The sequence below is a fragment of the Babylonia areolata genome, chromosome 4 (genome assembly GCF_041734735.1).
Source record: "Babylonia areolata isolate BAREFJ2019XMU chromosome 4, ASM4173473v1, whole genome shotgun sequence".
NCBI classification, from domain to species: Eukaryota; Metazoa; Mollusca; class Gastropoda; order Neogastropoda; family Buccinidae; genus Babylonia; species Babylonia areolata.
In genome coordinates this window covers 45,086,158-45,100,220 of record NC_134879.1, presented here as the reverse complement: position 1 = coordinate 45,100,220, position 14,063 = coordinate 45,086,158, and the positions used below count along the sequence as shown (strand labels likewise).

The following is a 14,063-nucleotide window of genomic DNA, read 5'->3' as shown; positions in this document are numbered from 1 at the left end:
GGAGTGTTGTTCTGAAATGGTTTGTTAATAAATTTATAGTAGTGTTCCTTATTCTGAAGTAGGGTTTCTTAAAATACATATTTTACAAAACAACATCTGTTGTCTCTATTGAAGGTATACATTCGTTTTGTTTTTACAGCTGCTGAACAGTTCTCAGTAAGGTGCTTACTATAGACTTTTAGATTTTTGAATAATCAGTTTTGATATACTGCACATATATATATGAAGTACCTGGTTAAGATTATAATCTGGGAGTAGGGGGCATGAGAGTGGAGACTAGAAAAATTGGTATCTTTTTTTGTTCTCACCCATATGGTGGATGTGTTTGGCTGGGCTGTTGACAACAACAGTTATAGTCATGATAATAGTGATAATGATGATGATAATAACGATAGTATAAGTTGTAGTAGTATTAACTCATTCAACCCTGCGCCTGCCTGAGAGGCGTGCACTGTTGATCGCCATTCTCCGCCTGAGCCCGCCTGACAGGCAGGCGAAGAAACCTGTTTATTTAAACAGGTTCATCAGCTCATTATTTTGCATTAAACTGCTATGTAAGGGAAGTAACTCCAACTTAACTTCCTTCCTCACTGGCACACAAAGTTTCGCTCCAAAAATCGAAAGAATAGTAAGTTTTTTATCCAGTTTTTCTGCATTGATACGGTAAAACGTCAAAGGCTTACTGTGCAGTTTAGATCTCAATGAAATTATGATGAACTCTTGCAGCGAATTCAACCTAGATAATGATGATTTGTCTTATAATTCTTTCGATAAATTATGGAAAAGTGAAGGAGATGAAATTAACAACCAGTGTAGACAATCAAGTAGATGGCCCACAACTCTCAACATCGACAGAAGCTGACATTTTACTATTTCTGTTTTTGATTTAAAGTTACAAGTATACTATTACATCCTTTGTCTTAAGATCCTTTGTCTTGAGACTTCAGCAATTTGTGTCAAAATTACATTTCAGTCATAATGTAAAGTTTGGTAGCTATTGGTTGAGTGGCTGCTATAAATTTATGCCAGAAGTGAAGCACTCCTTCCCGTTGATGCAGCCAGGCGAAAACATTCCAGGCTGGGAAGGCTGCACAGGCAGACAACCTTAAAGGGCTGAAAGGCTTAACAATACTAACAACAACAACATTGATAATAATAGTGGTAGTAATAGTAATAATGATAACAATAATAACACAACCCTCTGCTGTTGTCCATTCCCCAGCTGCACGACATGCGGTACAGGCACGCGGACACCCTGCGGAGGATGGACTGCGAGCACTTCCAGGCGGAGGCGGAGGTGCTGAAGCGCCACCACACAGCTGTCTACGACGCCCTGTTTGAAGTGTTGGGCACCAACCATAGCACCCACAAGAAGTCCTTGCAGGACATCCACGACCGGGACGTGGTCCATCTGAAGAAGGCCATGGACCCCCAGATCAGGGACCACATGAAGCAGCTGGCCAAGAAACACAAGGACAAGCAGGAGCTGGCCAGGTGGGTGGGGCAGATGGTTGTGACGTTTCTTGTCTTGAGAATGGTGTGCTGGGGATGTCGGGGCACAGTCAGCTCGTTTCTCTGTTCCAGCACTGTGTCTGTCTGTTGGTAACTTATGTCTGTACTGATACATCTATCCATGATTATTAGCATGGTGATTTGATTGATTATAAAACGTGAGAACTCCATCTTGACATGTTTTTTTTTTTTCTTTTTGGGTGGGGAGTGAGGGGACATACTGTGTTTTTTCAAAGTCTGAGGTATATTTATATTTTATGGCTTCAAGTAGAAAACCAGAAACTAAATATACATAAATTAATTTTTCAAGTCAATTATTTCATTCAAAATGTATTCAAAATTTCAGAATCATATGCAAGGCAAACTTTATAAAGTGTGTTAAAATTATGCCCATACCTGTTTTCCAGAATCAAGCGTGAGGCCCAGCAAAAACACGTCCAGGCTGTTGTGTCTGAAATTCAAAGGGTAAGAAGAATTACCCTTGGCTGTTGCTGATGAGTATGTTCGTCAGTAAAGCGATGTCACCTCACTAACATTAGACTGAGATTGCAGGTCAGGATGTCTGTCACCATTCTTCATTTGAACTTTCCCTGTTTGGAATGCATTGGTTTTGTTCGGCAAAATCAGTTAATACAGAAAAAGCGAAAAAGTTGAAACTGCACCTCAGTCTCAAGCCACACTCATTTCACCAAGGTTTAGCTGTCAAGGGGTTAAACATGGGGAAAGCCAGGTTGCGCTTGCATCGCCATATGTTTTTTTCAACTAGCAGCAATTGGATAAATGTCATTTCTTGTATCTGGGCCTGCTGTTTTGAAAGCCATATTCTTTGGAGGCTTTGTTGTTTTTTTGTTTTGGCGGTGTGGAGGGGAGCTTCTTGGGTATAACTGTTATATAAAAAAAAACTGGTATACTGGTATACCCACAAAATGCTGACTTCGATCACAGGAGCTTTGATACAATTATGTGGAACATTTTCTGCACGGGTGTATATATTAAAGGAAAATAAGCCATTACAGAAGGTCTGCACATGTTTGAGGTGGAAAGTTTTCTGCCATTCCCTTTGTTCACTGCTGTCATCCAATCAGATAAATTGATCTCTTTTTTTGCTTTTCTTTGCATCATGCAGATAGATACATAGATATAAATATGTGTTGCGAGCTGTTTCTTAGATGCCAGTGCATACTATGGACACACGCATGCACGCACACATGCGCACGCATGCATGCACGCACGCACAAATGCACACCAAAGAAAGTGACCATAAGGACTATTTCAGAGAAGGTGACAATGGTTGTGTTTTGTGATGTTCAGGTGGATGACCTGTTGGCGAAACGCATGGACGACCTGACAACCAAACTGCAGGAAATACAAAAGGCAGCGGAGAAAGAAAGAGACGAGGTGGGTGTTTGGGTCATTTTTTGTTATCTATTATAAAAACCAGCCTGGAATATTTCTCTGTGTGTGCTACCTTCATACCTTCATATGTGCATTGGTTCTTGCTTTGCCTCTTTTTTTTTTCCCCCCCATCATCATCGCATTGTGCCGTTTTTGTGTTTGTGGCAGAATGGATCAGATGTTGGATCCAGTGGTCACCAGTGATCAGGGTTTGAGGCCCCGTTTCAACATTGTGTTATGTCCTTGGGAAAGACCCTCACTCCACCCAGCTGTGAATGGGTTCTTTGGTTGGGGAAAGTTAAAATGGCAGAACAAGAGGGGTTAGGCCCCGCTTTCCTGTGCAGAGCCCTAGACACTGGATATTAATTCACTGCACCAGTGGCCATAAAAGGCTAAGGGATCATTAACCTTTAACTTAGAAATATGCAATGGTTCTAACTCTGCCTTCTATTTCCCGTCATAGATTTTGGGCCCATTATGAGTTGTGAAAGGCAATGTTTATGCTGCAGGCAGCTGACTGAGGCTGGCTTTCATGAGTGATCTTTGCAGTGCTGACTTTGTTTGGTGTCAAGATTTTCCCTATGTAGCTGACCAAGCCTGGCTTTCATGAGCGATCTTTGCAGTGCTGAATTTGTTTGGTGTCCAAATGTTCCCTATGTAGCTGACAAAGCCTGGCTTTCATGAGCGATCTTTGCAGTGCTGACTTTGTTTGGTGTCAGGATTTTCCCTATGTCTACACTATATCCATAAACATAGGAAAATACTTACTGTTATAGTAAACTAAGCAAATGGTGACATCGCTTGTGCAACTCTGACATTACAGTTGTGTGTGTGGTTTTGTTTGTTTGAGAGGGTATGGTTTTATGTGTATTTGACCACCTTCAATGCATCTTTCAAATGCATCTTTCAGAACCTTTTCTACATTTTATATCAACAATTACTACACTTATTTGTTTTCAGCCCTCACACACCACCCTCCAACCATCCCTAACCACCACCACCACCCCCCCCCCCCCCTCACCCCACCCACACACACTGTTTCACCCATTCCCTTAAGTTGACGTTTTGTTTTGTTATTTTTTTTATAGTATTTTTGTGATGTTATTTTGTTTTCATCCGTCCCCTTGCTGTGTGCCCCGTGCAGAGCCTGACCAACTACCAGGAGGAGTGTGACCAGAAGTGCCAGAAGGCGCAGGACACCTTTGATGCCGTGGTGAAGGAACTGAAGCCGGACGAAGAGGAGGAACCAGAGGACAACAATGCTGACAACACCACCGTCGCCAACGGACCTACAGAAAATGGACCGGTGGTGGAGAACGGACCAGTGGAGAACGGACCTGTGGAGAATGGACCAACGGACAACTCGTCCCCTGCCAGAGGGCCCCACATCACCACCATCATCGTCAACAGTCCCGCCAAAGAGGGCGCCAAGCAGGACAACTCTGGTGACGAGAAGAAGGATAACGATGAGAAGGCTGGCAGCCAGGAAGTCCTGGCAGATCACTGAGTGTGTATGGCATCGCTCCGTGGAATCCTGAACTCTTGTGATAAAAAAACAAAACAAATTTTGATGACTGTTTTAAAAAAAGAAAAAAAAAGATATGTGATTGTACAGTCAGTGCGAGTGATGCTTGTCAGCACGACTGATGGCAGAATGTGAGGAGATCTACCGGTGTTGAATGGTTGTGAGTTGTTTTTTGGTTTTTATAAAGATAATAATAATGATAACCTTTCCAGATATGCACACTTAATTACTGGCTTATTGACTGACACGTGTCAGAAGATGAAGATGTATAAACAAGAAAAATGTTATGAAAAAAAAAAAGCCTTACCAACTTTGCACACACAGTTGTAAATTCGTCTGAGAAGATATACCCACTTTTTAGGTATAATGTGAATATGGACAGGTCAATTGCCTTTTATCGTCATAGATTTGGGCCCTTATTAGTTGTGAGACTGCATTGGTTTATGCTGCAGGCTGACTGTGGTGGCTTTCATGTTAGCGAACTTTGCAGTGTGACTGTTGTTTGGTGTCAAGATGTTTCCATGTAGCTGACAAGCCTGGCTTCATGGCGATCTTGCAGTGTGCTATGTTTGGTTCAGGATTTTCCTATGTCTAATATATCAAACATAGGAAAATTACTTATGTTATAGTAATAAGGCAATGTATACTTCGCTATGTGCAACTCTGACATAATACATTGTAGTTTTGGTTTTTTTTCGAAGGGTATGGTTTTATGTATTTGACCACTTTAATGATCTTTTCAATGCACTTTCGAACCTCTTCACATTTATATAACAATTATTACACTTATGTGTTTTGTCAGCCTCAACCCCTCAAGGCACCTAACCCTAGAACCACCCTCCCCCCTACCATCCACACACATGTTCCCATTCTTAAGTGACTTTGTTTGTTATTTTTTAAAGTTTTTTGTGAGTTTTTTGTTTCATCCTCCTGTGTGGCCAGGACATGCCGACATAACTCAGAGGAGTGTGCCCAGAAGTGCAGGGGCGAGGACACTTGATGCCGTGGTGAGGACTGGAGCCGTATGAAGGGAACAGGGACAACAATGCTGACATACACTGTCGCCATGGACTACGAAAAGGACGTGGTGGAGAACGGCAGTGGAGAATCGGGACTGTGGAGAATGGACACGGATACGTCCCCTGCCGGGCCACATCACCTCTTGTCACAGTCCGCCCAAGGGTTGCAAGCAGGACACTCTGGACGAAGAAGATCACGATGAAGGTGGCAGGCAGGAGTCCTGGCAGCCTGAGTGTGTATGATCGCTCGTGGAATCTGAACTCTGTGTAAAAAAACAAAACAATTTTTGACTGTTTTAAAAAGAAAAAAAAAAGTATGATTGTACAGTCGTGCGAGTGATGCTTGCAGCACGACTGATGGCGAATGTGAGGGTTACGGTTTTGAATGGTTGTGAGTTTTTTTTGTTTGTATAATGATGAAATCAATGATAAACCTTTCCAGATATGCAATTCTATATTTCTGGTTATTGACTGACAGTGTAGAACGTGAAGATGTATTAACAAGAAATTGAATGAAAAAAAAATGCTTACCAACCTTTGCAAACAGTGTAAATTCGTTGAAAAGGTATAGCCACTTTAGTATGTGATATAATGTAGCGGCATTGCCTTTACGTCTTCTGGTCACCCTGTCACTTTATGGAGCACCTGTGAGTTTAACCGTTTGTTCATTTGTTAAACCTGCACAGTGTTCACAGTATGTCTTTGCCACCAAAGATCGTTTCTGTGCTCTCAAATATCTTGCCTGCTATGCTGCTTTGTGCAGGTGCATGTATCTTTACAGATCAAAAGGACACGTTTTTCTGAGAGTGGGGTTGATCTTTAGGCTAATTGCTGATCCGCTAATATGTGAATGAAACTATAATGCCATTGTAGTTACTCATGGTTTTCATTGAATGGGAACGTCATTTACTTTAACCTTTTGAGGACAGACTCAAACTGGGATAGTGCACGGCTTTGTCTGTGCAGCCTTAGGGTAGCTAGCTTTGGAACCATCAATGCCGACTGTCCAAAATCCTCTGGCTGAGTGACCGGGGGAATGGGCAAGACTATCCATAGATCAAATTATAGCCAGATAGTCGGACAGCATTGACTCTCTGCTGTTCGGTGGTCATAGTCGGTCAATGACTGACTATCATACTGAAGTTACTGAAGCAGGCCAGAATCTAATGGTATCACTAACTCCTTTTTTTTTTTTTAGTTTGGGAAAAGTTTGTCTTGGTTACTTTTTTTTTTTTTTTTTTTTTTAATCATGAAAACAGAAACCATGTTGTGGTGAACTTGCAATGTCTAACGTTGATTCTGGCATTATTCAATTGCAGTGAAACTGAAACAATAGGGTTTTATCTACTTTTGTATTCATTTTTGGAACATTTTGACCTGGAGAAAATATAACATGAATAGAAAGACAGATATTTCTTTGGCATGTAAAACACAATACTGTATGCAGACAGGTAGTCTATCAAGAATTAATTATTTTACTTTGATTATTTGTTTTTTAGCACAATGTTTTGGAGTTATCTACAGAAATAAATGTGAGCATGTGTATTTAGACAGTGAAAGTTAATGTTTGTTTTAAGTGCACAAATAGAATGTTGATGGTGCATTTGTAAAAAAAAAAAATAAAGAAGCATAAAACATGACTGGATGTATAATCATAACTTCATCACATTTTGCTGGAACGATTTAATGACTGAAGCTCATTGTTGTCTCATGTTTTTTTCCACACCTGCCAAGCTATATGGTGTACTTTGTCAACTTCATTTTACCACAGTAATGTTCACAGTATATATTAATATATATATGTACATATATTATATATGTACAATTGTACACATTTTTTTGTACCGGAGATTTCTGAATATCATGTTGAAAACTTACCGTTGATTGACAAAGTGATGCGTGGTTGCCACATCTTCAGTATTCTTGTAATGTTTGTTTATGGAGTGCACTTGGCATTCATATGTTCATGTGGGATTGGACCCAGTGTATTCAATGGTGAGGTGGACCATTTCTGTGAGCTGATTTTCCAGTGTGGAAAAAGCTGGAACATGTTCATTAAAGCATATTAGTTCTGAAATAACTGATGGCAGGCCTAGAATTCAGGAACAAAATAGTCTTACAAAGATGAATGGTTGGAAGGGTTTTATGGTCAGTCATGTATTATAATTCATTATATATTTATCCGAGTCGAGCTTTAGATTGTCGAACATTTTGGCCCCAAAAAATCTTTATATGGCAGTAACTATACCTGAAACTAATTATATGGCAGTGATTTTTTCTGAAAAGTTTTCTAATCTCACTTAAGTTATAGTTTTGTTTTTTTGTATGTATGTGTGTATAGTGATTACACCTAACACGTTTTCTATTGTTCATATAGTTTGTTCTTTTTTGTATGTATATAATTTTGTGTGTGTGTGTATTCCTAATTTTGTGTAATGTGCGTATGTGTGTATGTATTATCCTGTGTGTGTGTGTGTGTGTGTGTTTCCATTGTTATGAGGAGTGATGATCTCCCCTCTCTCTTTCTGTCTTCCTTCACCCTGACCTCACACTTTCCTCCCTCTGTCTCTCCTTCTCTCTTGTTTTAAACAGCCATTACTTTTGTCTTTTTTGGGGGGAGGCAGGGGGGGGAGGGTTGTTTTTGATATGGTGAATTAAAAATGCCTCATTTTTAGATTTTCTTGTTGTTGTTGAATGTTTTCATTTTCTTTGAATATAGCAACATGTGAGCTGTTGAAGTTTTTAGCACTTATATTTTGATTTGTGTAGATACATGCATACATATACACATACAGATGCCTTGAGAAACAACAAAAAACAAAACAAAGAAATAAAACACAGAGTCTGTAAATGTTTAAAAAAAACAATACACAAATAACAGCTCCTCTAATATTTTAGAATAACAGACAGAAGGAACAGAAGTTAGTATTTTAATATTTTCATAAAATTTTGTATTATTATCAGCTTTACTGTGCTTTTATACAATATATCCTGTGAGTCAAAAAATGTTTGTTTGTATAACGCAAGGTTTGAGTGTTAGCATAGTCAGTAAAAGAACATGTTTTTCAGTTCAGGGGTGCATTACCACAAAAACATTCTGTCAAAACACAGAGTGTGAAAAGCTTTGTTCCACGCTGTCTACAAATGCCAGATATATACATTCCTCCCAAAGAATCTGAGACAACTAACAGTCTAAACTTTATGCCAAAGATTTAGATTTTAAGCATTTGCACAAATGCCGTAACATTCAGCAAAACAGCCATCGATAAATGATGCACTCTGACAGTCAGTAAAAAGATTTTTCACCAGATGAAGATCCAGACTGCCTGTGAAAATTTCCGTGGGTATTGTTTAAACTTTGTTTCATTTGAGGTGCTTTTTTTCTGTTAATTAATCTCTCAGCATAAATTAAGAATCTCACCTTAGAACTTGTGTACAGACATTTTTGGGGTCAGTGAGCTGGTGGGTGGTTGTTTAGAAAGAGTGATGTGAACTGGATGAAGTCAGTGCTTTTTTTGTTTTGATTGTAATTTCTTCATTATTTCAGTATATGGCTAGTCATGGGTTGTTGTCATATTTTCTGTTTTTGTTGTTATTATTGTTGTTTGGTCAAAGTTGAACAAGATCTGTGAACGTAATTATTGTTGTTGTTTTTTTCACCTCTTCTTGAATCCCTCACCATCCTTCACCCCTTATTTACCTACTCTCTGCCATTTTGCCCTCTGGTATGCAAGGCAGCAACAAAGGGCCACCACTCTTGTATATTTTGGGCATGAATTGTTCCCCCAGGTGTGCTTCAGGATCCTGAATTCTCATTCTGATTCAGTCCCCTCACCCCTCTCCGTGTTTAATTCTTAGCCCTCAGAGCTGGTAGTACTTTGTCATACTCTGTCACACATCAGTGATTTCCCCACCAGAAACATGGCACTCAAGGCTGGAAAGTAGGGTATGTTGATAAAATGTTTTAGAAAATGAACCAACTGTGTTCCAGACTATAAAAAAAACAAAAAAACTTTACACAAACATGAGCATAAGGCATTGCAGTTATGCTTTGATTGTAAGGAAATGGGCTATGCAAATAATGTACCATACATGCAACTCATACATGATAGATATGACTGGAAAACATGGAAGCTACAAAACACAAAGGGTGCACTCATCCACAAATGCACACACATGTATCCATAACTCCATCCTGCCAACTTTGGTTCCCATGCCACTTGTAGTAGCCGAGAAAATGCCAACTCAAAAAGTTTACAACACACACACACACACACACACACAGTGTCATTGCACAGAATCACTTTGCATTAGAGAGTCCAAAATCAGTCAATCTGTGGTATGATTAAAATGCATATGTGCACAGCAGACGAGATTTTCATTTGCGTAATGATGTAATCACTCCTGTACTTTTTCACTAGTGCAATTTCTTTCAAGGCTGTGTTGTGTGGTAAAATTCGAATGAGGTCTAAAGGGTATATGGTCATCAGTTTGTACTAGTTTGTTATTGTTTACATTAGTTTGTTGTTGATGTTTTTTCTGTCTGTGGCTTTGCCTGTAAATGTGACATGGTAAGTTCATTTTGTCATGGTTTTGGAAATAATCCAGCTTATTTGTCATCACTTCTTGCTTCTTTTTTTTTCTGCGCAAAAAAATTACAATTTTGACGCAAGCTGCGTGAAACCAACATTTCACTGATCTCTTTTTGTGTGTGTGTTTTGTTTGTTGTTGTATTTCCTTGCCTAAAATGTTTGTTTTAAAAGTGCATTATATGTTGGATGTTCTGTGATTTACTTTCCCCCCTTTGTCATTGTTCTACATTAATGTAAGGTCAGAGTCCATGACATTCAGATATTGACAGTTTCAAATCTGCTGCATGATTTGTTAGTCTCATGATCAATCAGCAGTGTTACCCCAACTGTTAATATCTCACTAGATCCCACAGTTAGTTTCACAATCCATCAGCAGTCTTACTGCAACAGGGAAATACTGTTTATTGTCTCACTATCTCCAGCAACTCAAAAGGCAAGGTGGGGTTTCTTGTCCTGTTGGGTTTTTTTTCCAAAAATTAATAGTTATCACTTGTAGATTTTATCCCCAACTTCATATCACTGTTGATTGTCTCACAAGAATCTGTACATGACACAACATGACCACAGAGATTTTGTGTGTGTGTGTGTGTCTTCGTGTGTGCAAAATCTAATTTCCTTTCATTTTTTTCCAGAATTGATCAACATTTATTGCCTCCCCAGACTCGATGGCTCCATGTGACCATGCAAGCAGATACATCTGGGTTGCTTTGTGCTCCCTCCCTCTCCCCCCCGCCCTTTTTTTTTTTTACAAAATATATCCTGTAAATTTTCCTTACCTCTTCCCCCCCACCAGTGAAATCCACTTCTTGTCCTACACCTAGTACTTTTTAGGAACAAAAACAAAAAACCTGATACATTCCACTCCACAAAGTCAAAGTCGTAGCCACATGTGATGACTGTTGGTTTGTCAGCTTCCTCTCTCATTCCATGACTTGTCCACTGGGCTGTAAGAAAGAAGACTTGGTTTGACAGGTTCATGCTGCTTATGTAGATAGTGTCCAAAGAGTGCTGATGAACCACAGCACACACCCATGTACACCAGCAGAAAAGTGCCAGCTGTTTTTGCCAGTCTTTTTTTTTTCTTTTCTTTTCTTTTTTTTTTAACCCCCCCACCCCCCACCCCACCCCTACTGGTTTGGCTATTTAGTGGTGCCAGTTCTGTTGCAAGGTGTCTGGTTTTGCCATTAGTATGCTTACCTTTACTTATTTGTTTATTTTGTTTGATTACGTTATTTCATTTCATGTTAATGTTTCACACAAACCTAGGCTTGGCACTCAAGGCCTTACCAGTACCGTAGGTTTATACAAAGGTCAGGCATCTGCTCCCTGTTGTTGTTTTTTTTCCGCCAAAGCCAGTTTGGTGTAGCATATGTGGATGGATCTGCATGCTTTGCCACCTTCTTGAAACTGAAACTGTGCATGACAAACTGAGAGACCAGCGTATATTTTGTTGTTTGTTTGTTTTTTGTGTGTTTTTTGTTGTTGTTGTTTTATTGTGTGTTTTTTTTTACTGTTCAGGGTTCTCTTGTTCTGCTTCTTCTGTGTCGGCATGGTGTTGTCGTTGTTGTCATCCCTTCATGCACTTTCCATTACTTTGTCTTACTGATTTCTGTCTGCTGGCTGATTTCTTAACATGCGGATGTGCAGTCTGTCTATGTGTTTCTTAGATCATTGTTCTGATGCTATTTGAAACATTAAGAGGGGCTGGGTTTTTTTTAATTGTTGTCAGTTTTGTTGGACTTTTCAGAGGGGTTTTTGGGTTGGTTTGTTGTTGTTTGGGTTGTTTTCAGAACATTTTGTTGCTGTCATCTGTGACATATAATTTGTTGTTGAAAGAAGAGACAAAATTTAGAGTATTGTGGAATTATTTTTGTTTTGTTTTCTTTTGTATTAAACCTGACATAGGCATATGCACATTCTCTCTGTCTCTCTTTCTCTCTCCCTCTCTCTCTCTCTCTCTCTCTCACACACACACACACACAGTGACAGATTCAATGTATACAGAACGGTCAATAATGTACATAGTGTTCAAATTTATTTGCATATACATATTGCTAGAAGGTTGAAGTATTTAATGATGAAATTCAGACACGTTGTCTCTGATGTTTTTACACATTAGTATTGCTATAGACAGTCAAAGGTTTATAATTTGTTATGCCCATAAAACAAAGAATCAACAGAATGAGGTCCATTTCGTGTTCAGTTGTCCAGCATTGAGAAATGATACAGAACAATTCATTCCACTCAAATTTTATAGACATCCTTGTTTATCTAAACTCATTTAATCTGTTACTGTCGTCTATGAATGAAACTATCAGATTTTGTTTTATATCTATATAGAGCATTTAAACAACGCAGTGCTTATGTAACTTTTTTTTCTTTTTTTTTTTTGGTATCAATATACGACTTTCTGTCAATTCGATGTGTACCCCATTCTAAGCCTATATGAATAAAACATCCACATCTACTCTCTCTCTCTCTCTCTCTCTCTCTCTCTCTCTCTCTCTTACACACTCACTCACTCAGTCACCCATACACACTCAGTCACTCAGTCACTCTACTGTTGACTTCACTGTGAACGTGTCCTCAGTATTCAAAATGGTTTCACTTGATCTGAAACAGTATTTTTATATGAATGAAGAGCATGTGCATCATGAACGCAAGTGAGACATTGCATCGACTGCATAGATGTGATAGTCCCCTGTGTTTTGTTTGAATGTGGATTTTATAATCATCTTGAATGTGTGCAGATTTTTTTTTAATTTCTTTTCATGTGGATTGTATGTCTTAGTGTTGCGCACAGTTCATCGGCCAAACAGTACTTGGCATGCTGTCAGCTGATTTCTTTTTGATCAGTCAATTATTGTTCACTGGTCTGGCTGTTCTTGTGCCTTTGGTGTGTGTTTTTTTATCTAACAGTTTTGCAAGGTTTTTTCTTTCCATTTTAATGCAGAAAAAAATATAGGTAGATATATATTTATCATTTTTGATTCATTCATACACCTATTTCATGCACTGAAAGTATTTTCTAATAAGGAATAACAAAACAGAATCGTCAAAACTGTTTGATTCTATCATTTCCGATGGCACCTTTTTTCATATACCTTTTTTTTCTTAACTTGTGTAAATGATAGCATCTTTTACACTTAATATGATAGACAGCTACCATCTCACTCAAAATTTTAACCATGTTTTTTTATGTTAAGATGTTAGGATGATTCTTTGGAGAAGAGCAACGTTTGAATGTTTGTTTTGAAAGAAAGCCATGCCGGATGTGTGCCCAAGATGTTACAGTACACATCAAAGATTGTATTTGATCAATTCTCTGATTTGAATTCAGCTCTCCCTTTTTCCAGTGCAAAACCGCAGCAAACGGCAACAATATTTTTTTTAGTGGAATTTTGTTGTAGGTTTTTTTGTTTTGTTTTTTTGTTGGTTTTTTTTAATTCATCCACTGAACATTAATGTTCAATGCAGTGTACATGCATTTATGAAGACTTCATAATGTTTATAAAACCTAGTGTCTCAGATTATTCTGTACAGTCATGATATATATATATATATATATATATATATATATATATATATATATATATATATATATATATATATATATATATGTACATATGTATATGTGTGTGTGTGTGTGTGTGTGCGTGTGTGTGTGCAGAAGGAACATGTTTGGTCACTTGGATACCAAAGGCTTCAAAACTATGGGTTATTTTGGGTTGGTTTGTTTTTTTCTCTCTAGTAGTTCTTTTATGAGCTTGTCCATGTGTTCTTTCTTGTTGTCCCACCCACATTGTTGTCTGTTCTGCTCCTGGAAATGAAAATCCACCTGCTTCATTTTTTTTCTCTTCAAAAACTGCAAATGCTTTGTTAATGATTCACATGCTTGTGATATTTTGTGGATTATAACCTGTGTCAATCAAAACTAAAGAAGAAAATAATCATTGATATTTTCTTTTAAAGTAAAAAAGAAGAAAACTCTTTGTCTTGGCAAAACAGTTAGAATTTATG

General features: G+C 38.4%; 1 protein-coding gene across 1 annotated transcript in view; it reads left to right on the top strand.

Moving 5' to 3' along the window:
• The window catches only part of LOC143281708 (1-phosphatidylinositol 4,5-bisphosphate phosphodiesterase classes I and II-like), a 99,819-nt gene extending 95,035 nt beyond the window's left edge, over positions 1 to 4,784 (top strand). The window contains exons 28-31 of the mRNA XM_076586970.1: positions 1,223 to 1,494; positions 1,920 to 1,977; positions 2,824 to 2,910; positions 4,052 to 4,784. Of these exons, the coding sequence (XP_076443085.1) occupies positions 1,223 to 1,494; positions 1,920 to 1,977; positions 2,824 to 2,910; positions 4,052 to 4,414 (780 nt within the window). The 3' untranslated portion in view covers positions 4,415 to 4,784. The remainder of the gene's footprint in view (positions 1 to 1,222; positions 1,495 to 1,919; positions 1,978 to 2,823; positions 2,911 to 4,051) is intronic.
• The last annotated feature ends 9,279 nt before the right edge of the window (positions 4,785 to 14,063 follow it).